The sequence below is a fragment of the Mytilus galloprovincialis genome, chromosome 4, assembly GCF_965363235.1.
Source record: "Mytilus galloprovincialis chromosome 4, xbMytGall1.hap1.1, whole genome shotgun sequence".
Lineage (NCBI taxonomy): Eukaryota > Metazoa > Mollusca > Bivalvia > Mytilida > Mytilidae > Mytilus > Mytilus galloprovincialis.
The window spans coordinates 44,469,853-44,494,975 of record NC_134841.1 but is presented as its reverse complement, the minus strand read 5'-3'; the positions used below and the strand labels follow the sequence as shown (position 1 = coordinate 44,494,975).

Here is a 25,123-nt window from a genome sequence, read left to right as displayed (position 1 = left end):
CATAAACAAACATACTGCAACTCAAAACACTCTTGAAAGACACAATGGTTTTTCTATCACACATATTAACACTTCATAAACTTTGATGATGTAATGTCACATGATAATAATGTTATGGGTCACATGATATCAATACAATTGTCACATGTAAATGCAAATGTCAAATGATAATTATGTAATGGGTCACATGATATCAATACTATTGTCACATGTAAATGCAAATGTAACATGACATCAATGTTTCAATTGACTGTCATTACTGGATTCAGAATATCCAGATTCAGGATATCCATGTCCTTCTAGACGTGGGTCTTTATGAACACGTGGATCTGATAAGTCGCTTTTCCGTTTTCTCTCTGGATGAAACTGTGAATAGCTGTAAAATAAAACACAACAAAATGCAACAGACAAATTATATGGTTACTAACAGACATTAATTTTTTTTTGTCAGTCAGCAATACTGTCCAGTACTTTTCATTTTGGTTGTTTTCCTTAATCTTTTTGTCATAAAGTTTTCACATATTTTCCGAATTTTTATTTCATTCATTATTTTTTTTTTAAATTGGCATTGTTCATGAAAGGGAGTTATTAACAATATTGCTAACAACAAATAAGTTAACACAAGTTTTCTTACCAAATACCAATAGTCTATTATAAGTTCTTTCTATTTAAGACACATTATCAGAAAATATATCATCTAAACATGGTGTAATTACAAAATTTGAGCAGAGAGTAGGTTTTGATGATCTACATAATTTTCACCATTTCTTACAAGCTTACCTATCATGAGATGACCTATTGTACCCAGAGCCTCCATAATCCCTATGACCAAACTGTCCATAGTCAGATCTATGATGAAAGTCCTGTCCACGCTCTCGATACTCAGGATGGTTATTCCTATAATTAGGATCATGATCAAAACTGGGTCCTGGTCTATGTTCTCTAGAATAGTGGTTACCAGCCCCATACTCTCGTCGGTCATGATTAAATCTATAAAAAATACAAAATTAACGTAAACAAAAATAAAAATAGAAATAGAAATTTTCATTTACTGCTATTTTTTGGGGGGGGGGGCTTAGGAACCAGGCCTCTTAAAAAGAGGTAGTAATGGACATAAATAAAGTTGTATCAAGCATGTAAACTTATTTAATGAATAACAATGATTGTTTTCAATTTAAAGAATAAGACAAGCTCCAGTGAAGTTCATACTCAAATTAGCTTATCTATTCCATTTTATAAAATCCATTTCAATTATGCAATATTACATTCATATTAAGATTAAAACAAAACCAATAATTTATGAACAGAAATCCAAGTACTTTAGTCAGAAAGTGTCTTCACCAATATAATAGAGCTTTACCAATTGAGATTATTTGTAGTTCAAAACTTCATTTTTACTTTTCAATGTTAAAATATTACTTGGTTACTGCATAGCTAAACAGACAAATAATATTTATAAGTAGTATAATTTGTGATTTACAATCATATTTCTGCTCAAATCTGTGTGCTTAATATTAAGTGTAATAATCAACAAACCTGTGATGTGAATGATCTCCCCCGCCATATCTTTGGTAATATTAAGTCTAATTATCAACAAACCTGTGATGTGAATGATCTCCCCCGCCATATCTTTGGTAGTTATCTGATCTTCTATATGATCCTCCTTTGTCTCCATACCTGTAATTTAAAATAACCAATGCAAAAATGTTATTACTTCTTCCTTGACCAATTACAGCAACTTCAAATCTGCTGATCATATTTTAATATTTACTACAAAAATCAAAGCTGTATAAATATCTATACTACTTCCTAAACCAGTGATTCAAGTTCTCTTCATTACAAATGCAGTACTTTTGAAATTACTTTTGAAACAATTTTCAATGCCATCTTTTTGGGCACATATATGACTACAATTGTTTTGGTTGAAGTAGAATAAGTGCAACTAAAGGAAATGTTGTAATAGTAGCTATTTTGTGTTCTGTTTTATATTTCATATAACAATGACAGTCATGTTTGAAAGCAGATATGATCATTAACAATGACTCCTGCAGTGGATCATAAATGTAATTTTTTTGGTAACTGGTCATTCACAAGATTGTCCAGAACTGTTAAAATGAATTTTAGTCAAATGTTATAGTTTCAGTGCAGGCCAAGTTTGAAGGTGGTTTGAATATCATGATAATTCTGAAATGTTATGGATGATGAAAGTTAAATTTGTTTTCAATGGTGCCATGTTTTCAAAGGAGAAGTGTTTTTTTTTTTTAATATTTTTTACATCAGATGAAAGATTGTAAAATCAAAGATTCAGTAACTCAATATACCCCTTTAGGCTTGGTGAGATATATGCTATGTTAAATTCTCCTCAAATACTAAACTACATCAAAGCTAAATGCACTATAGGAAAGTAGGAAAAATAGGAGCTACATGTATGTCATCTGGTAAAAATATCTACTAGTAACAATATCTACCTGCTTGGAGGAGGACCATCATCTCTCTGTAATGGGCTGGCATGCTGCCATGGACTAGATGAATGTTCTGGACGGTGGTCACGCCCCTTGTTGGACATGTTACTACCAGGTGGTTGACGATTATTTACAGTGGAACTACAAAATAAAATAATAACTTAAATGTTTGTGTAGAATGTTTTTCATAACTAAACAAGAATGTGTCCATAGAACACGAATGCCCCACTCTCACTATCATTTTCTATGTTCAGTGGACCTTTAAATTGGGGTAAAAAGTCTAAATTTAACATTTGAATTAGAAATATCATATCACAGGGAACATGTGTACCAAGTTTTAAGTTGATTGGACTTCAGCTTCATGAAAAACTTCCTAGACCAAAAACCTGAAGTGGGACAGACAAATGGACGAATGAACAAACGAACAAAGGGACGAACGGACCCACAGACCAGAAAACATAATACTATCGTAGGTGGGGCATAAAAAAGCCTTTAAGAAATATTTAAAGTCTTAACCAGATGCTCCGCAGGGCGCAGCTTTATACGACCGCAGAGGTTGAACCCTGAACGGTTGGGGCAAGTATGGACACAACATTCAAGCTGGATTCAGCTCTAAATTTGGATTGTGATTAAATAGTTGACACAGCATAGGTTTCTGACACAGAATGAATGTGGTCTAATGAACTTAAAAAAAAATGTTTGCCTTTGAGCAATTCACTATGCTGTTGAATATTAATCCTCTCAAAAAAATGTTTGAAGAAATTTTCTTTTTATTTATGAAATCTGAAATGAAAAAAATTGACCCTCCAATTTTTTTTTCACATCCCCCTTTCCCTTATTTCAAAACTGATCTCAATTCAAATTTCTAATGAAGTTTGCAACAATAACTACTCATTTAAATACATCATAAAATATTAAAATGTAAAAAAAGTGCTTGTTATCACTGAATGGTAAAGATTGTTTTAATCTATCAGTTGGTAGTAAAAGTGAATATACATTGTATATTGTATAAAACAATGATTTAAGTTGATTCAACTACTATTCTGGACAAAGAAAGATAACTCCAATTGAAATCCAATTGGAATTTCTTGCTATTGCACAATATTGTGCAATTAGATATTTCTTGCTATTGTGGAATACTGTGCAATTGAAAATATTTGCTATTGCACAATACTGTGCAATTGAAGATTTCTTGCTATTGCACAATACTGTGCAATTGAAGATTTCTTGCTATTGCTGAATACTGTGCAATTGAAAATTTCTTGCTATTGCACAATACTTAATATAATAATTTTGGATCCTGATTTGGACCAACTTGAAAACTGGGCCCATAATCAAAAATCTAAGTACATGTTTAGATTCAGCATATCAAAGAGGCCCAAGAATTCAATTTTTGTTAAAATCAAACTTAGTTTAATTTTGGACCCTTTGGACGTTAATGTAAACCAATTTTAAAACGGGACCAAAAAAAATTAAGAATCTACATACACAGTTAGATTTGGCATATCAAAGAACCCCAATTATTCAATTTTTGATGAAATCAAACAAAGTTTAATTTTGGACCCTGATTTGGACCAACTTGAAAACTGGCCCAATAATAAAAAATCTTAGTACATTTTTAGATTCAGCATATCAAAGAACCCCAAGGATTCAATTTTTGTTAAAATCAAACTAAGTTTAATTTTGGACCCTTTGGACCTTAATGTAGACCAATTTGAAAACGGGACCAAAAATTAAGAATCTACATACACAGTTAGATTCGGCATATCAAAGAACCCCAATTATTCAATTTTTGATGAAATCAAACAAAGTTTAATTTTGGACCCTGATTTGGACCAACTTGAAAACTGGCCCAATAATAAAAAATCTTAGTACATTTTTAGATTCAGCATATCAAAGAACCCCAAGGATTCAATTTTTGTTAAAATCAAACTAAGTTTAATTTTGGACCCTTTGGACCTTAATGTAGACCAATTTGAAAACGGGACCAAAAATTAAGAATCTACATACACAGTTAGATTCGGCATATCAAAGAACCCCAATTATTCAATTTTTGATAAAATCAAACAAAGTTTAAATCTGGGACCCTTTGGGCCCTATATTCCTAAACTGTTGGGACCAAAACTCCCAAAATCAATACCAACCTTCCTTTTATGGTCATAAACCTTGTGTTTAAATTTCATAGATTTTTATTTACTTATACTAAAGTTATGGTGCGAAAACCAAGAAAAATGCTTATTTGGGTCCCTTTTTGGCCCCTAATTCCTAAACTGTTGGGACCTAAACTCCCAAAATCAATACCAACCTTCCTTTTGTGGTCATAAACATTGTGTTTAAATTTCATTGATTTCTATTTACTTAAACTAAAGTTATAGTGCGAAAACCAAGAAAATGCTTATTTGGGCCCTTTTTGGCCCCTAATTCCTAAAATGTTGGGACTAAAACTCCCAAAATTAATACCAACCTTCCTTTTGTGATCATAAACCTTTTGTTAAAATTTCATAGATTTCCATTCACTTTTACTAAAGTTAGAGTGCGAAAACTTAAAGTATTCGGACGACGACGACGACGACGCCGACGACGCCGACGACGCCAACGTGATAGCAATATACGACGAAAAATTTTTCAAATTTTGCGGTCGTATAAAAATAGAGCAACTAATTGATGGATTGTATATAAAATTACACTCAGCATTTACCAAACTAAAACTTTTACTTACTGTTTAGTGAAATCTCTACCCTGATCATGGTTATGAGAATGTTTGTTATGATCTGATTCTCCTTGATGCTTGTGTGGTTTATGTTTATCTTGATGTGATGTATTATGATTCTGGGTGTGTGCTTTGGCCTGAAAAAACAAATACATTCCTTTAATGATTTTTTTACTTTGTGTGAATCAATGGACATTTTGATTGAAACAGCATTCATAAATTATATTCCATAGAAACATTTATGCAATCCCTATTATAAATAGACAACACTGGCCATTTTTTTACTTCAATTCAAAGATTGCTGCCACAAAGTTTATACATATACATTTTTATGTCTCATATTCTAAGACTTTTGTTGCAGGCAAGACAAGAATGAAGAATATTATCTGAATTGAAGTTCTTCAGAAAATTTAAGCAGAATGATGAAAAGACAAAGGTAGCACAGTAGCACACCTCCATCAGAAAAGGTGTATAATAACTGCTGGATCAAAACCAATCAATGCCTTAATTTTAAGAATCAGTAGAATTTCAACAAACTCCAGTTTTTTTCAGAAAACAATTTAACACTTATAAGGCCTTAAATGAATCAAAGTTTCATTCATTTATGAGAGATTTCCCTAGTCGAGAAATTTTATTGTTGTTCAAATAACTTTATATAGTTTAACTTTTAACATCAAATTATCTTTTACCTCCTCTCTTTCCTTCTCCTCTTCTCTCTTTCTGTATGCATGTTTGTACAATTTGTGCAACTTCCGTGCATCAAATTCTGTAAACTTTGATACAAAGTTCCATAAATGGCTGTAAAATAGAAAAATATCTATAAATATATACAAATATAGAGAGATTTTAAAAATATTTAGTTTTAGGGGATTTAATGTTATAATGATGATGCATATTCTATACTGTGTCCCATTACTTCTAAAAAAAAAATTCATGAAATTTCCTGTTTCAAAACCAAACAAGATAAAAAAAAATTAAATCTGAATCTTTAATTCTTGTGGAGTTGTAAATCAAATAATTTTGCCACATTGACAGCATATGATTTTTCATCCAAACCTATTTATAATTTTTTTAAAACATTTTTCTTCTGATTGTCTTCCATGGTAAATCAATATTTAACTTTGCTATTTATAATTTTAAATAAACTCTCATTCATTATAAATTTAGATTTGTCTATTTACCCTCTCCATGTCTTGATTTTTTCTGGATCATTCAGTGTTGACAGACATTCTGTAATCCTGTCACCAATCCTTAACAGGCATTGTTTAGTATGAACGACTTGATCCTTCTCTGACATCCCCTCATCTGGATTGTCTAACTTCCGTAGTGCTCTCTTAACTGGTCTCATCATCTCTTTACACTGAAACAAATAAAAAACATAATAACAGCTATGATACAATAAACACATATTTTTTTATACTATATATTTATTTTAATAGATTTTATGTTGAAAGACCAACTTTTTACCAACCAGAAAAGAAAATTGAGAACAAATAAAAATCTGCAGAAAATTTAACCTATTATGTTGTCCTATATCTTTTGTCTTAAACTTCAAATTATAAAAATCTGTATAATTCTAACATTCTTTTTATAAGATATATGTCCGAATAAATTTTGCATGTTTCATCAGTTGTTCAATAAACCCCTTTAATACTCCATAGTGCTTCTCTTCATCTACGATCTTCTTTTTACCATTTCATAGGTCTATTTAACACAAATAACAAATGCAACATGCTCATGAATTACATGATGAACCAACCTTTCTAAACACTTCATCAGGAAGTTCAACATCGAAATCTTCAGAAGCCACAGCCACAGGAGTTGTGTTGGCAGTAAAATGCATTGGACCATCTTCCTTCTTAGGTTTCTTCTGTAAAGTTAAAATAAATATATTGTTACAATCATTTTTGTCGAATACAAAGCTTCTTTCCAGAAAAACAGAACAATGTGCATTCAGAAATGCATAGATTTATCATTATTTTTTAACAATGTGACTGGAATGGGCTTGAATTATCTAAAAATTTTCATCTTTAACGACTACAAACTAATTCGAAGAAACAAAACACTTTATAGAGTCACCTTTACTTATTTTCAATTTGAATGCATGATTGCATTTTTACCATTTGAATAAGCAATTAAATGTACAACGTGCTATACTTGTCAATATTGTTTTATACATTACAAACCTTTTTCTTCTTTTCTTTCTTTGGTTTTTCTCCAGATTTGCTTTTCACTTTTGTTTCCACTTCCATTGGGTGTTCTTTTGGTTCTACTTTTTCATGTTTTTCCTTCTTTTTCTTGTGATTTTCTGGGAAACTATCCATAGTACTGTCATCTCTAGCACTAGACTTTACTTTAGCACTATTGTCTGAGTCAGAGGACTCTTTTTCAATAACTTCTGCTTTTGATTTTGGCTTTCTTTTCTTTCTTGGTTTTGCTTCAGAATTATTCTTAACCTGTATTCAATAATAACATGTGTTTTTTAAAACTAATACTTTAGATAAATATGTCATGATGGAATTAGCAAAACTTTTGAAAATTAAACTATTCTGTTGAAAAGTTGCAGAGATCACAAAGGCCAAAAACTGAGATTCACATTCTTTTAACAGCGTTTAAATTTAGAAACAAGTACAATTATGATGTTTTCAATAAATTTGACATGTAACATATTTTCACCTATTTTCTTGTATAGAGGAATCATTCTTTTTTTTTCAAATAAGAAATTTCTTTTTCAATTCTTTATAGAAATTTGTAATGATTTTTGCTATTTAAAAGTAAAAGCAATTGATAACAATTCTTTGGTATATCATTTGGATTACATTCTTCATAGTTCATACAACCCATTAACAGACACATTAAGGAAACTTGTCATGTAATTTTCCCTAGAAATTTTATTCAAAGAAAATCTTACCACAGGAGCAGGTTTGTCAGCTTCTGATTTCTTACTCAGCATCTTGAGTAAGTATTCCACACGAGTATGTAAATGTTTGGCTTGTGGCTTCTCATTCTTACCACCTGGCAAAATCTGAAATACAAGAAATTTACCAACATCATTATTCAGCAAATATTATTTCTAGTGGATAGAAGTAATATTTAGAGAAAATATTTCAATGGTACAACTGCTATGCAAAATCAGCCTTTATTTATCTTAAAAGTGGTGAATAGCCCTCAAACACCACAAAGCAATCCTAAATTTAAATTATATAGCACTATCCTGTAATTTTGACCTGCATTAAAGGTCTAGCTGTCACATCAACAAATGCTGCTTGCTTTAATGATGACTATCAGGTCAACCAATACTGCTTCAATGATGACTATATGGTCAACCCTAAATGTCATTTAAGGTGGCTCGGGAGTATTCGACTGCGCATAATTTCACGCATGAATTACAAAAGTATTTGTCGTAAATTCAATACATTTTTTTTTTAAATTTTGATTGATTAGAAATGTTAAATCATTGCAGTTATGTGATTAATAGAATATTTTCGTTATTATCTGTATTTGTTAAATGGTCAAAATGACATTTCACCCACTTTCACCTCTTTCCCGCCCAAATTTGGGTTTTAGGGCAAAATATTTTTTTTTCCTTATCGGTGACCTTTTTTTTTATTTTCTCATTCTTTGAAGCTATATTTGAGCTTTTTATATTCCAGTTTTGGAGCAAGTGTCATAGAACGTTTTTTTTATATTTTGATAAAAATATGTCAACACCTCTATTTTCCCTATCATTTCATTGAAAAATGGTTCCTTTTACATACTTCTTTAAAAGTAAAATTCTGAGCTTAAATGGTCCGTGACCCCCTATTTATTTCGACCAATTTGATTCACTTTCTGTAAAGAATAAAATAACAAAAAATACGGCACTTCTGATAGAAACTTCGAATAGGCCCGAGCCACCTTAATTCAAAACAAATGTACTACTTTAATGCCATCAGTCAGGTAAACTCATGCTACTTCAGTTCTAATGGTCAGACAGATCAAAGCTGCTTTCATGCTAACTGTCAGGCAGATTAATGCTAACCGTCAGGTAAAACAACATTGACTTACAGCATAATGTAGCCAGTCATATTTCAGTATGAGAACCCTACCTTGTCATGTAGGTTGAAATCAGGATCCATTTTGATGGCTTCCCAGTTTCCCATACCATATTCATATACTCCTTTCAGCAAGCTACAGTCATCTTCTTCACTCCATTCACAATCCCAATGACAAACTTTTACATGGGTATCTATCTTAAACCTGTTATACAGAAAATTACAAACAACACCATTAGACTAGAATCTAGATAAATTTGTTCTCAAAGAGCATATCTTCATTTTACACACATTTGTTTATTCTACACATGTCAAGTGCTTGTGTTCAAGATAAGTTATTTGTTTATACTGAATTTTCCAGGTCATTTAACAAACACATCCCAATAACTGGAATGCAAGACTCTATTTTTTTTTCTATCTCGATTTTCAATACAATTATTCATTTTGGTTCATTCAGTGTAAATGAATAACATAGATTCACTTCCTCTTTCCATCTTATTTTAATAGGATGTTCACTACTTTTTGTTGGACTTTTTGTGGTTGGACTTTTTGTAAGATATTTGGAATCCTCTATAGTTTTATCTATATAATGCCATAAAAGTTTGACCCACTAACCTCATCTTTTTTTTTAATAATTTTATAACATATAGATTAAAAAGTCATTTTCGAAAATCTTACAAAATTTTTCGTAGGCAATTTAAAATCATTTTAGGTCAAGACTCGAGTTCTATTACCTTTTCTTTTCTTCTCTATTTTTAGGTATGAGATCATCTAATTGTTCCATTTCTTGCATTGCTTTCATGACAGGTTGTACAGCCACCACAACTCCAGATATATTAAATGATGGTCCTTTTTCTCTTTTCTTCTTGGCTATTCATAAAATATATATAGAATAATCTTCAAATTGAAATCAAAGGAGACTTATATAACATATTTTAATATTACACATAATTTATCTTATGAATATCTAATATTTGCTATGTTCTTTCTGGACATAAACAACACACACAATGTAAATTATTTGAAAATATGATTACTACATTTGAGATTAATACATAGTTTTGACAGGTATTTGGCTTTTTCATTTTAAAGTTAACAAGAGTGTGTCGATAATACAGTGAAACCTGTCCAAACCGAACACCCACGGGACTTTGCGTTTTGTTCGGTTTTCACAGGTGTTCGGATTGTAGAGGTAGACGGAAGTCGACACCAAAATAATTTTGGCAGGAATAATAGGTGACACAACAGCCAACAGTTTATTTTTGTGTTGATTTAGATGTAAATGTAAATATAAAAGAAGATAAAGATAGACGTTTTGCTACATTTTTGTTTATAAATCAAACGCCACTCCGTCAATCACGCTCGTCGTTGGGAGATGTCCAACGTGGACCGATTTTGCTTTTTATAATTATTTTCTCATCCGTTAATTCACTGACCAATTCAGATTCACAGTCACTGTCATATGACGATTCCGTAGTTGAATCGGGAATGTCATTGTACACACGAGTTCTCGGACTAAACTGGTCACCCGCTGATTGATACTTCGGCACACGATAACAGTGAAACAACAGCAGGGGTGCAGTTTATTCTCGGACTTTATCGTTTGCTTATAAATAGCTAACGGAAGTCTTCGGGAGCATTCGAATCAAATATATAGGGCCTCTAATGGGAATCCAGCAATCGAAACCCATTGACCTTGTTGTGTTGCACGACTTCTTAATCCGGTGAAAGGCTTTAAAACTATTATTTAATTAAACAGTTTAGCTACAGAATGGCAGTTTCGATTTTGTGGCCGTAATTATTTGAGTAAGGTGCATTTAATTGATCTGAGGGAAAGTTCCTTTCTTGTCATTATCGGCGATTGGGGTAGCTGACCAGTTTAACGTTTCTTTACAAAAAAATCATTTTATACATGCTAATTAGTTTGTAATAACAACTCACAAATTCATTAAACCTCAAATACCTTCGGGGATACTCTGCCATCCTGTGTTTGTTTAATTAAATCATGCAAATAATTAATTATATTTTATTGTTTTGATTGGTATTGATCGATTTTGACAGGTAATTTTTAGATACAAATTTACTAACGAGTCTTCAAAAAGCATTCGGAATTTGGTGTTGACAGGGTTCGGTTTTTTCAGGTTAGATTAACGTTAATTGATAGGGAAATTTTGTGGGACTTTGAAAATTGTTCGGTTTAAACTGAAATTCGGTTTTATCAGGGTTCGGTTTACCCAGGTTTCACTGTACATTAATGCCCCACTTGACCTTTATTTTCTATGTTCAGTGGAACATGAAATTGGTGTCAAAACTCTCATTTTGGCATTAAAAGTAGAAAGTTCAATATCAGGGAATACAAGTGTACACAGTATCAAGTTGATTGGACTTTGGTTTTATCCAAAATAACCTTGACCAAAAACTTTAACCTGAAGCAGAACAGATGTCACCTGTTTTTACATTTAAAATACTTTGCCAAATACATCCTTTAAAAACATGAAGATAATAATACCTGGAGTATTCAGTCCATCAACACTAGCCTCTTCGTCCTGTTTAACTTTATTGTGGTTGTGTTCGTCCAGACTTTGTTCACAACCAGACATTAATATCTGGGCCAACTTTTTCAGATCTCCCTCAGATTTTTCTTGTAATTCTGCATCACAGGCTATAGCATCAAGTCTGCAATGTCAATAAGGCCAGGGTTTTTTAATTTGTTGGTTTACGGATTTTACCCATGAAAAAGTCGGGTCGGTCGGGAAAAAAATAAAAAAAAATATCTTGCAAGACAGAAAAATATGCAAAATAAATATACATTTTACCTTTCTAACAATTTGTTTGTTATCCTATTTTGTCATCATTTCTTAGATTTTTAATTCAATGAAATCAGCTGTTATAAACATTGCATAACAATATTCTAATAATTTCCCGTAAACAACAGGGGGTGCACGGACATGAAACACAAATCATTCTCGTAGCTCTTAATCAATTCCAGAAAACTTGGTGAATTATGATCTTCAAGCACGAAAACTAATAAAGAAAAAAAAATGTAAAAACGTCGTACGAAAATAAGTTTCAACACATGTGTCAACAAACGTAATAGACTCGTCCACTGGAAAAACGAGAATATCAGGTTAATCTGTTGTCATGCATTCCCGTTTTTTATCGAAATGGACGATATTTTTTTATTATCTATGAAACAAGAAAATTCCAAATGATTATTTAATATTCAGTACTTTAACTTGACGTCTTCCACCTGTCCACATTTGGACAAGTCTATTTCTATCAGATGATGCATCTTATGGATTGATGACAAATAGGGAAAACAAACTTATTGTGTAATTGGTTTTAAACACAGGTTTCGTTTCGCAAAATTATTTGCGCAAACGACATTTCAAGGTCAGTTATAATTGATTTCATTATTTTTAGAAACATAAACTGGAAGTTTTGTTTTTTCACAACAGAAAGTGTTATCAATTTTGATAGCGATAAATGCATTTCATTTCATGAAAAAAAAAGAATATTTTAATTATTTTTTCAGGGATAATGCATTTGTTAGGGTCGACGGGAATAAAAAGCATGAAAAGTGAATTTTATTTTTATTCTGGATCGGCGGATCCGTAAACCAACAAATTAAAAAATTCTGGCCTAAGCTTTCATTTTGAGATTTTATATGATATTTAGATATATATTCTGTTACATAGTTAGATGTTTATGTATTCAATTTTACATTATTTATACTTTTACTGGCATCAATAAGATCACTTAAAAAATTTACTACTATCGTCTGTTTATGTGAATATAATATATTTCACTATTTCAAATTTGAATAATAGGAGATGTAACATTTTGGAACATAACATGAATATACACCAAGGACAGTGATGTGAAACTACAGGATAATGCTGAGGATACCATACAGATTCAACAATGAGATGTGAAACAATTCAAAGAGAAAACAAACAGACTGATTTATACTTAAACAAGAAAAGAAAAACTAATAAGGCAAATAGCAATAAACCTCAAACACTGGATTACAGGTTCCTGAAATTCTAATATGGATGTAGAAATAGTAATTTTGTGACAATTTGAACTGAAATTATCCCAATTCAAATATGAGAGACGAATTGGACTTCAAAGAAAACACTTTTCTCATGCAAAGCACAAGTCACTACTGCAAATATACAATCAAATTGATAATTTACTATTTACTGGGCTATACTTTAAAGCTTTTTGCCATTCTGTAGGATCTAAATCATAAATGCAAATTACCTAGTCAAAGGTCTGCCAAACTTTTTAAAACTTTTGATAAATCTCCTAATTTCAGCATCAGTGAACCCTCTGATTTTCCCCTTACTGCCACCTGGAGGTCGTCCACGTTTCTTTGGTTCGTCTTCATCCTCCTCCTCATCCTCACTTTCATCATCTTCATCTTCATCATCGTCATCCTTTTTCTTCTTCTTCTTTTTCTTCTCATCAGAATCATAATCCACCTGAAGCTATATAACTTTTAATTTTTAACTCATGAAACAATATATTTGTTAACCAATTATCTTGCACTTGCCAATTAAATAAAAAATTCATAAAGGATAAATTCAATTTGTTAGTCATTAAAATCCATCTGGAACATACAGCTTCAATCCCAACAATTATTACTTCAACAGGTAAGAGATCTTTTAATATAGCTTTAAATAAAATCATAACTACATTGACCCCTTGCAAGAACATTGGATTTAAATTGTAAATATGTTGTGATACATTGCCAAATTTCACTCTTTTTTTCAAATCATTATTTACTTATAATATTTTAATATTCAATGTGTTGTTTCACTTGTCAAAGAGAAAGTGTACATTACGTTCGTTGACATTCAACCTCGTACAAGTGTTAACTTATTTCTTGAATCCAATTTTACATGCACTTTGAAACATTTGTAAGGCAATTAAATTAATGTTCCATCAGTTAAAACAATTTGGTTCACATAACGTCATCTCAAAGTTTCATCTGAACAATTATGGTTTCCTCAAATGTTTTTCTTTTAAATTGAGATAACAAGAATTGACAGCTTGGAAGAAAAATATTGGTACACACATCAATGATTTCAATTGCAATTCATTTTTATATTGTATATGCATTGAATGGAGGATTGGCTATTCATCAGATTCCTACTTTCAGGCAATCTTGTTATGACTACTAATTTTTCAATTCTACACTACATAGAAAAGACACACTATTAATAGATCCTAAAATTCAATTCATGAAATTGTACGAAGGACTTTCAGTACCTACTAATCCAGGTATAAAATTACCTGTTTAACAGATTTCCTGCTTCTAGGAGGCAAGTTTAATTCCAGAAGTTTTTTCTGCTCTTCTTCTTCTTCAATTTTTCTTCTGTCATTTTCAGGAATAATTGAGTCCCACTCTTTACCTACAAGACAAGAACACAAAAAGATTAGGTTTTCAGTATCTCATCTAAACTAGTATTTATACCTGTAAATTACATAGAATTTATATATTGAGTGTTTTGTTTCTAAAAATGGACATGCACATGTTTGCCTGTCCCTAGTCAAGATCCAAGTCACATATGTTTGCCTGTACCTAGTCAGGATCCTAGTCACACATGTGTGACTGTCCCTAGTCAGGATCATAGTCACACATGTGTGACTGTCCCTAGTCAGGATCCTAGTCACACATGTGTGACTGTCCCTAGTCAGGAACATGGTCACACAGTTTAAGCTGTCCCTATTCAGGAACCTAGTCATTATTTATCTTTTTTTTTTATCTTAATGTTGTTTCTGCCTATTCAGGAATTTGATGTTGATTATCATAGAATCATTAATAAATCTATTTATCACTCTTCCAATGCACTTTGGACAATTTAGAGCTTGACATATTATATTGTATTTGTTGTTTTTTTCTTTTTCTATCACATCAAAGCCCCATATCCTTTCAATATGTAATTATATTTTATTTATTTTTTCAAAACAGACACTCTTACCTGTATCTTCCTCTACCTGTACACTGGGTGGTGGGTCATCTTCTTCCAGATTATCAAAACTGACCACTTTAAACTGAGAAAGTAGTTCATCCCCCAACATAGGTTGTTCCGATTCCCTTGTTTCAGCACGATTAAGGATGTCATCAATGTCCACCTGAGGTTCCTCTTCATTTTCCTCGTCTTCCTTGAACAATTCTTCAGCACCAAACTTCAATATAGCTGCCAATTCTTCTTTTTTGAAGGGCGTTGCAGTACTGTAACAACAATGATACAAACTTTATTCATAGTTTACAATTTTTAATAAGTAATCTTCATTGCATGATTAGTTTTCTTTTCATTTATACTCTACAAAATACTGATGATCTTTTAATAGAATTAGTGAGTGTTATTCAATAAATATAAGATGTGGTATGAGTGCCAATGGAGACTTGGCTCACACCAAATAGAAAGCTATAAAGGGCCCAAGAAAATACTAGTTTAAAACCAATCTATTTTCCTTAAATATAAAAAGAGTGAATTTCTAAAGTTATTTATGGCATTGAATTGCAGTCTCATTTGCATACAAGGGATTTAATATGTTGTTTGTGGTTAATACTATTACCATCTTTTTGTCTGAAAAGACACTAACTATTTTTCTGCTGGTGGGGGCTGAAGAAAAACCAAACAATCTCCAGCCAAATTCAAAATAAAATAACACTTGGATATCATCCTATAAAATATCAAGTGAGTATACCTGGATGGGACCTGAAGAAAAACAAAGAATCGATCCCTGGCCAAATTCAAATGAAATTGCCCTTGGACATTTAATTAGCTGTAATATAGCAAGTGACTATACCTGGATGGGACCTGGTTTTTGTTCAGCACAGTCCTACCAGTAGTGTCCATTCTCTGGATGATCAGATGATCTAGCACCATTTTACGTTTAGCTCTCTCAACAATATCTTCTTCTACACTGTTCTTTGTCACTAACCTATATACACTAACCTAAATACAAAATATTTGAAATTCAAATTACTGATTTTGATGCATGCTCATTTACCAGAATAAAGAGTATGAACATAAATTTATGAACTAGACATTCTTTTATAAGTCAATAAAAAAAACCAACAGATATCTGATGAAACAATTTTTTTGGTCTTTTGATGTGCCAAAGTTGAAGGGATGTTTGTGATCTGAATCAACATAAAATGTCAGTTTTGTGTGATTACTTTAAAATGCAAATTAGCAATTTCCATAATTCTAAAAGCATGGTCCCAACATGCATTTTCCATTAGTTTTGTTTATATGACATCACTAAAAAGAACTTTAACACTGCATTAATTGAAATGTTTTAAGCTAGTATATTAGCAGTATCTATTCATATTGTTTCTTTTCAAATTGTGTTTTCTAGAGACATATTTACAAATAATCTTCATTAAAGAGTACCCAACATCAGACAAGTCACTTAAAACATCTGTCAAAAGTGATAGTTTTTCTTTGTTAAAAAAAATGCAGTGATTTTTTTTAAAGGATTCTTGATAGTGCAGTTTTGTCCTTAAACATTAGGATTTTTCCATACAAACTTAATAAGATTTTTCTGTTTACATTTTCTGCAATTTACTTTTTATTTTGTCTCAAGAGCAACTACCCTGACATCCCATCTAATCAATTTGTAATATATTCATAATTCATACCTGTTTTTTCTGTCCTATACGATGAGCTCTAGCTTGAGCTTGAAGATCATTCTGTGGGTTCCAATCACTATCAAATATTATCACAGTATCAGCAGTAGCCAAATTTACACCAAGACCACCAGCTCTTGTTGACAACAGGAAACAAAAATCCTTTAAATATTCAATTCTTTCATTAATAAATAAATCCTGTGTATATTTTTTAAATCAATGAATATATTCAGAATTTAATGTGCACTTATCATTGGGAATCATCAACAGTAGACAGTATATCCCAAACTGTCTGATCGACAAAATGTCAGACAAAAAGTCATTCAGTCATACGGAATTATGTTTTTTTTGGTGGAATATATGGTACCAAAGTTCAAATTTCTTTTTTTTTTCAGTCAGACAAACCCTAAAACAGTTTGGAACACACTGAGCAGAACAATTTAAGATCAGTCAATTAAACTCCTGTATATACTTTAGTAACCATGGCAACAAAACTATCAGCAAAAAAACAACAAAAAATTTCATAATTTTGGCTACTTAACCCTGTAACATTTAACCTAAAACTAACTTGCTTGATGTGCTAGGTAATGCAATCCTTGTCTATTAAGAGAGTATTTTTTTCTTGGGAGAAAAGAACTTCAATGATATGCTATGTGCAGTTGTGTCTTATTTCTTCCTCAGAATCATTTATACATATTTAACATCTGAAGTCTTAAAATAATAAACATTGAAAATGAAAATTAGTAACTAGAACATAATCTCATGGTATATCATGAAATAGAAGTTCTACTGTGCTTGGTGGAAGATTTCAACAGTCTTACCGATGATCCCTCAGCATTAAAGTGGTCCAGAGCCTGTTTTCTTATGTCACTTCTGATCCCTCCATCCAACCTCTAAAACAAATAATAATACTTGCTCTTATACATGCTGACTTATGTTAAAACAACCTATGTGTAATCGTATATTTATTAGAGAATTTTTGAATTGGAAACTCTACAATTAATCTACTGTCCTATTTCATTTTGAAATATAACAAACCTTTGAAAACATGGACATTTTGCCTGATCTATAAAGGTGTTCTTACACCAGAGTTTTGGAAAAACTTTTAATGGTAGCTTTATAAGGATATTATCAGCATTTTTTTAAGAAGACCTCTTTCCAATAGGACATCAGATAAGATTCTTTGTGTACTCTCCTTTATATAAATGTAAGACAATATTTCACAGCCCTCCCCCTTCCATACTATCATCCTTATTTATCAAACATCGTTCATAATATCCCAAATCTAACATTACAACTTGATATCAATTAGAATATCTTACCCCTATTTTTGATATTTTTACCTATAATGTCTGTTTGTTTTGTTCACTCATTGTTGTCAATATAATGGAATTTGGTGTGACTGTCATACAAGTGAGAGGTTTAGCTTGCATTAAAACCAGGTTTAATCCACCACTTTCCACAGAAAAATATGCCTGTACCAAGTCAGAATATCACAGTTGTTATCCATTCATTTAATGTATTTGAGCTTTTGATGTTGCCATTTGATTAAGGACTTTCCTTTTTGAATTTTCATCGCAGATCAGTATTTTTGTGATTTTACTTTTACAACCAGGAAAGCTTAGAATTTCTAGCATTATACATCGAAAGCTTAGAATGTCTTACAATATACATAGAAAGCATAGAACATCTAATAACATACCTGGAAAGCGTAACGTTTCAATTGTAAATAATCACTAAGAATATCCAACATCCTAACCATCTGAGAAAATATTAGCACTCTATGTCCTGTCTCTTTCAGACGTGTCAATAATTTGTCTAACAGAATTAATTTCCCACTTCCTTTTATTACCGCTGTGAGTTTGTCCATGCTATCATCTTCAGGTGGTCGCGTCAGTGATGTGTGATTACAACATTTTTTAAGTTCCATTATGATATTTACAAAACTAGACGCATTTCCTTTCAGTCCTTTACTAAGTGCTTTATAGTTTTTTGTTAAAATCCATCTGAAACAGAAAATTAATGTTCATTACTTTTTAAAGCAATAGGGGTCTCAGATATTTGTTTATCAATGTTCAATCTAAAACAAATTAACTTTAAAGATAAAAACGCAGAAATTCCCTTCTTCATTGTTAGTAACTGGATATCTTTATGGATAGTTTTTTTATTTTTTTTAAATCTTGTATGCAACTTTTTACTTTGACATATTTCAATTTTGTTGTGCTATTAACTTTATTTTTTTCATGTTTTTTTTCTAAATAAATGAGAATACTGTTTATTTCTATCTCTATTTAAAGCTTTTGTTACACTCACTTGTAATACTGTTTCTGTAAAGAAGACATTTCTACACGAAGAATTTGTTCCGTCTGAAATGAAATACAATGAAAAACTTCAATATCCATTTCTGCTTTATTTATTAAGGATTTCATTTTATGTGGTCTTTATTACAATTTATGCCTAACCTAAAAAAAATTCCCATGAATATGAATGACAAAAAATTTTGACGATAAATTGGAAAATAGTCAGATGAAACACATGTGAGTTCCTACTTTCACTTTCAACATTAAAGTACTTTGGACAATACCTTAGCAAATAATCTTTTATATACCTTTGAAGGGAGAGATTTCTCAACATCTTTCTTGACTCTCCGTAACAGGTACGGTTCTAGTTGTTTGTGAAGTCCTGCAAATCCCATTTTTTCTTGCGATGAATATTTCTCTTCAAAATCTGGCCAATTATCAAATCTGCAAGAAATAAGGTACTTTATTCTGAACAGTTGCAGTATTTTAGATAAAGTATTTACAATGTGATTAATCTTATTTACACTGACTGCAAGAGATATACTGGTGATTCAGTTTTGTTCCGGAGGTTCTAATTTTGTTAGTAAAGGTTAACCAAGAATTTAAGTATTCATCAAGATTCATTCTTCCTGTTATCAAAAGAGAACTATTTAGATGGAAAAAGAAAAGTACATCAGAGTCCAAGTGCTCTTTAAAGTTCATCACTGTAAATATAGTTAACTAACCTCAAATACGACAAATTGATATGTTTCTTCACTTTTTTATGATTTATCAAGCTTCCCCGCCTTTGTTAGTCTTGTATGTTTTTTGATTTTTCGTTCTTTTTATATGTTTTGGAGTTTAGTGTGACATCCATTTTCACTGACCTAGTACACAATTTCTTTAAGGGTCCAGCTGAGGACCAACCCCGGCCCCCGGGTTCAGGATTTTCTCAGTGTTGAAGACCCATTGGTGGTCTTCGGCTGTCGTCTGCTCTTCCGTCGGGTTGTTGTCTCTTTGACATATTCCTTATTTCCATTCTCAATTTTATTATCATTAACCATAACTATGGTAAATAACCTGTACTTACTTTTGAGGCATAATGAAATGGAGAAGAGCCCAAAGCTCTTTCAGAGAATTCTGTAAAGGAGTACCAGTGATGAGAAGTCGGTGGTTTGTGTTAAATTCAAACAAAGATTTATAAAGAAGTGAATCATCATTCTTCAGTCTGTGGGCTTCATCTACCATCAATGCAGCCCATGAAACCCCTCCTAAAAATGACTGAAATAACAAAAAGACATCATCAATGCAGCCCATGAAATCCCTCTTAAAAATGACTGAAAAAAAATACAGAAATCATCAAAGCAGCCCATCCTTATTTTAGTCACTTTATATGACAAAATATATCTTCTTAATGATAAAACTTGTATTTATTTACAATAAGAATTATGTGGTTAATTTATTGAGCAGTTCTGATAGTTTTTTAGTCAAGACTCTTCCAAAATCCATAAATCTCACAAAGTCTAGCAAAGTTCAAGATTTTATCAATTTTATACTAAAAAGCCTATCAGCTTCATTTCACGTTAGACATACTGTTCCCAGAATAAATGAACTTATTCAAATAATTTTATCCATACCTTGTCTTTCAGTAAGATTTCATATGTTGTAAGGATAACATTGAACTTTAACCTTTTATTTCCACCATGCTGCCATTCGTACTCTCTTATCTGAAAGGGAAAACAATGAATATTCTATGAATTCCATCTAAATTGAATCTTTTTTGGACTAAACGTAGAGTCTGGATTAGAATGCCCATGTCTGTAGAATGATGGAAGGGCCATTTATTTTGTGCCAATTGTGGGTAATCTGTTATAAAACATGTAACTCCAAATACACAATCATGAACCAAATATCAGCTAATCATTTTTAAGTCCAAGCGATTTAAATATGTGAATAAGAAACCATACAAATGCAAACTTGATATATAACTCATCATTATATACTTTTAACAAATGAACAGCTGCATCAAAGTAGATAATATCATTGCAGATTTTTTTATATAGAAGTTTAAACAATAAATAAATAATGCCATGTGAGTTATTGTGAAGATAAAATTTTAACCATGCCACATTCTACATGTGTCTGTCCAGAAGTCAAGAGCATGTTTTAATTGCCTGTCGTTTGTTGTTAATTATCATATTTGTTTTTGTAAAATTGTTTCGAGCAATTTGTTTCTATATTGTTCTATTGAACCACTGTCCAAGGTTTAGTGGAGGGATGGGCATTTACTATACATACTTATTTACCATGCCAGATTCTGTATGTGCCTGTCTCAAATCTGGAGCCTAAACTCAGTGGATGTCGTTGTTTTTAGTATATAGTTCGGTACATAAATCAGACATTAAATTTTTCTGAATCGGTTTACATTTTGTCAATTTTGGTCCTTTAAAAAGTTTGCTAAGTCACATGGGTTTTGCTCATTGTTGAAGGTCATTCTGTGACCTTTAGTTGCTAACTTCTACCTCATTTGTCTCTGGGGGAGAGGTGTCTCATTTGCAATCTTACAACATCTTCTTACTTTTATATTCACATCAGCTTTTTCATTAATAAATAATGCAGTTCATTAATAAAAACTTCAGGAGCAGTCAACTTACCATATTACGACTAGAAATATCCCCAAGGTAAGTGACCACATTCATCTCTGGTCCCCAAATTTTGAACTCTCTCTGCCATGCCACTAATGTAGACAAAGGTACAACTACTAAGAAAGGTCCATACAACTGATAATAAGTATACATTATCTGTAGAAATGATATGGTCTGAATAGTTTTTCCTAGTCCCATTTCATCTGCTAATATGGAAGAATTATACCTGAAAATAAAAAAAATTTTCAAGATTTTCAATTACAGTCAAACACTTTGTTGTCTAGTTTTCACATATATTTCAAAGAACAAATTAGAAATTATTTCACCCACTTACATTAAATCAATTTTGAAATAAACAGAAAAGTAAAAAAATAAAACTTAGTTGAACAATTTTGGCAATTGTGATCACGATGATGGAACACACTTACAAACGTTTTGGTTCCTAAAAACCAATCACTTGACAAAACTTCATGGCACAGAGTTCATAGGCCTATATTTACATGATTTCTATCAGAATGTATTTCTTTGTAAGGATTTAAAACAAGAATGTGTCCATAGTACTCGGAAATTGGGGTCAAAACTTTAATTTGGAACTGAAATTAGAAAGATCATATCATAGGGAACATGTGTACTAAGTTTCAAGTTGATGTAACTTTAACTTCATCAAAAACTACCTTGACCAAAAACTTTAACCTGAACTTCGCACTATCATTTTTTATGTTCAGTGGACCATGAAATTGGGGTCAAAACTATATTTTGGCATTAAATTTAGAAAGATCATATCATGGGGAACATGTGTACTAAGTTTCAAGTTGATTGAACTTCAACTTCTTCAAAAACTACCTTGACCAAAAACTTTAACCTGAAGCGAACGGACGCACAGACGGACAAACGGACGGACGAACGGAGGCACAGACCAGAAAACATAATGCCCCTCTACTATCGTAGGTGGGGCATAAAAATCTTTTTTAGCAACAAATTTTCAATCAAATTCAATATTATCATCACTTTTCCAGGTAGAACCTCAATGACAATGAATGAAATAAAAGGTAACTTAAAGGTCATTTTTTTTAATGAACTACAGCTTAAAGGTTGGACAATTTATTTTAAAAGTACAAATAAAGCCCTTCTAAAGGAAATGGTAGGATCAATCACCAGAAAGATACCATCTGCCTAGTTTAAGGTATGAATGTAGTTTGGTTAAATTCAAATTTACACCGACTCAAAGTACATCACACTAAAATGTATGAAATGTCATTAGTGTTGGTGGGTTGCTGTTTCAATGATGGAATGACCCACATCTCTCATTCAGTCATATTGTCTAAATGGAATAAAATTGAGAATGGAATTTGGGAATATGTCAAAGAGACAACAACCCTACTAAAGAGCAGACAACAGTAGAAGAATTTAAACACTAAATGATAGACACAGGAGTGGTTAACAGATTACATAGGGCTATTCCAGAACTAAATTGCGGGTAACATGGGAGGCACTTTTTTAAGACCAAGACTACCCATAAATAAAAATTTCAATATTACTTATAATTCTTACAAAACTCTAGGAAAAATGCTACCACCCAAATTGAATCAATTTCAGTGACAATTTTGGAACATAGCAACAATTTTCACTATACTGATACACCAGTTAATTTTACACTAGTTACCTCTACACCCAGTATATAGTTTAGTTTTGTCTAAACTTACTTTGACCAAGCATGCATCAACCAATTAACTCCTTCCAACTGATAATCTCGTAAATCTAAATTATCCACTCCACCTATACATGATGGCTGATCTTTAAATGGCTGATACTTTGGTCTGTACTTTAAACACTACAACAACAAAAACATGCAATATATAAGTCTAGTTTACTATTCTCTAAAAGTTTCTTTCAATCTGCTCCTAAAGTTTTTTACCAGGACTGAAGCCAGGAATTTCCAAGAGGGGGTGGGATACAACAATACTTAACTTTAACAGTTACAATTCAAACAGAACATCGACTTTAATAGTGCTTGTTTTCAAATCAGGGTTTTGTACAATCCCCTGGCTACGCTTGTGTTTGACTTGCTTTTTTTTCTCACAGTATTTAACAACAGGCAAAGCATGACATTTAATCTGATAAGCAAACAGATTTTGCCCATGGCTACAAACTATTTATAACAACTTCTTACTCTTAAAAAAATTAAGACATCAAGCAAAATACTGATCTGCATGCATCTGTAAATAATCTTTTTTATCTTTCAACATATATAGAATATATACCATTTTGCTGTATACAGACTAGCAAATCCATGACATGAGTTTTCCTAAATATACCAAAATAAATGTATTCACGGTTGACTATATCTGTATGAACATGATGACAGAACTTACTTTGGTTAACTTTGATGGAGTTTTCTGAGACTTGTTTCTGGCATGATACTCATCAATAATGGATTGAAATCTCCGAGCCAAGAGTTCACCATCCTCCCATGTACAGTCTGAGTATGGTAACCCCTGCCATTTCACAAAATAATCAGGGTACCCATTGTTCTCATTGGCCATTTTCTGATTGGAATGAGCTACAATAGGCAAATTTATACTTCACACATGCATGTTAAACATCAATATGAACTTTCGAAGTCACTATACACATAGATTAGATATATTTAAGCATGCCATACATTAAAATATCTTTATTAATTAGATTCAAAGGACTAACATGATAAGATAAATGAACAATTTCAATTAAAGTCCATTACATACAGCAAATGTAAATATTCAGCTGGTTGATATTTTTCTATATCTCAAAGCATTACTTTTTCGTCCATGTGTTAAATGTGTTCATCAACAATAAGTGTGTCCTTCATACCTAAAACCTTGACTGTATTGCTGATGGTTCAGATGCAAAAATGTAACCCTTGTATCTCGGCAAATATAGTATGATGATTAAGATATTTGTAACTTATTGAAAAAAATTGCCACAGTTTTACATGTAAGAAAATATTTCATATGTATTAGTAAATTCCTGGACCTTGATTAATATCCTATTAATTTAATCAGTTTATTGCATAAATATGTATTTTTTTCCTTGTGTTTTCAAATCTATCTTGATTTAGTTAATTCTGAGATTTTGGTTAATATCCTATTAATTTTATTCAGTTTATTATAACATGTATTCTTTTCCTTATTATGTTTTCAAACCTATCTTGATTATCAGACAAAAAGACTATATGTTTAACACTTTATTACTTATAATTCTCTCTGCATTGATGTATTGTTCATATAAATCTTCCATCATTTCCTTCTGTAGTTCATAATATTCAACATCCTCAGGAGAAGCTAGTCTCTTCCTAGAAAAATG

At 31.6% G+C, this 25,123-nt stretch overlaps 1 protein-coding gene across 2 annotated transcripts in view; it reads right to left on the bottom strand.

Moving 5' to 3' along the window:
* Positions 1–25,123, bottom strand: part of LOC143072220 (chromodomain-helicase-DNA-binding protein 1-like) — a 44,618-nt gene continuing 19,495 nt past the window's right edge. For both annotated transcript variants that reach the window (XM_076247062.1, XM_076247063.1), the window contains 28 exons: positions 25,012–25,112; positions 24,154–24,341; positions 23,485–23,612; positions 21,791–22,007; positions 20,774–20,863; positions 20,227–20,417; positions 19,466–19,601; positions 19,171–19,223; positions 18,560–18,863; positions 17,679–17,750; positions 16,870–17,019; positions 16,032–16,180; positions 15,197–15,450; positions 14,508–14,626; positions 13,473–13,699; positions 11,716–11,882; positions 9,941–10,076; positions 9,261–9,411; positions 8,084–8,197; positions 7,359–7,628; positions 6,932–7,042; positions 6,354–6,532; positions 5,862–5,970; positions 5,182–5,309; positions 2,469–2,603; positions 1,600–1,677; positions 781–990; positions 1–376 (listed from right to left, as the gene is read on the bottom strand). In XM_076247062.1, coding sequence (XP_076103177.1) covers positions 235–376; positions 781–990; positions 1,600–1,677; positions 2,469–2,603; positions 5,182–5,309; positions 5,862–5,970; positions 6,354–6,532; positions 6,932–7,042; positions 7,359–7,628; positions 8,084–8,197; positions 9,261–9,411; positions 9,941–10,076; positions 11,716–11,882; positions 13,473–13,699; positions 14,508–14,626; positions 15,197–15,450; positions 16,032–16,180; positions 16,870–17,019; positions 17,679–17,750; positions 18,560–18,863; positions 19,171–19,223; positions 19,466–19,601; positions 20,227–20,417; positions 20,774–20,863; positions 21,791–22,007; positions 23,485–23,612; positions 24,154–24,341; positions 25,012–25,112 — 4,309 coding nt within the window. In that variant the 3' untranslated portion in view covers positions 1–234. The remainder of the gene's footprint in view (positions 377–780; positions 991–1,599; positions 1,678–2,468; positions 2,604–5,181; positions 5,310–5,861; positions 5,971–6,353; positions 6,533–6,931; positions 7,043–7,358; positions 7,629–8,083; positions 8,198–9,260; positions 9,412–9,940; positions 10,077–11,715; positions 11,883–13,472; positions 13,700–14,507; positions 14,627–15,196; positions 15,451–16,031; positions 16,181–16,869; positions 17,020–17,678; positions 17,751–18,559; positions 18,864–19,170; positions 19,224–19,465; positions 19,602–20,226; positions 20,418–20,773; positions 20,864–21,790; positions 22,008–23,484; positions 23,613–24,153; positions 24,342–25,011; positions 25,113–25,123) is intronic.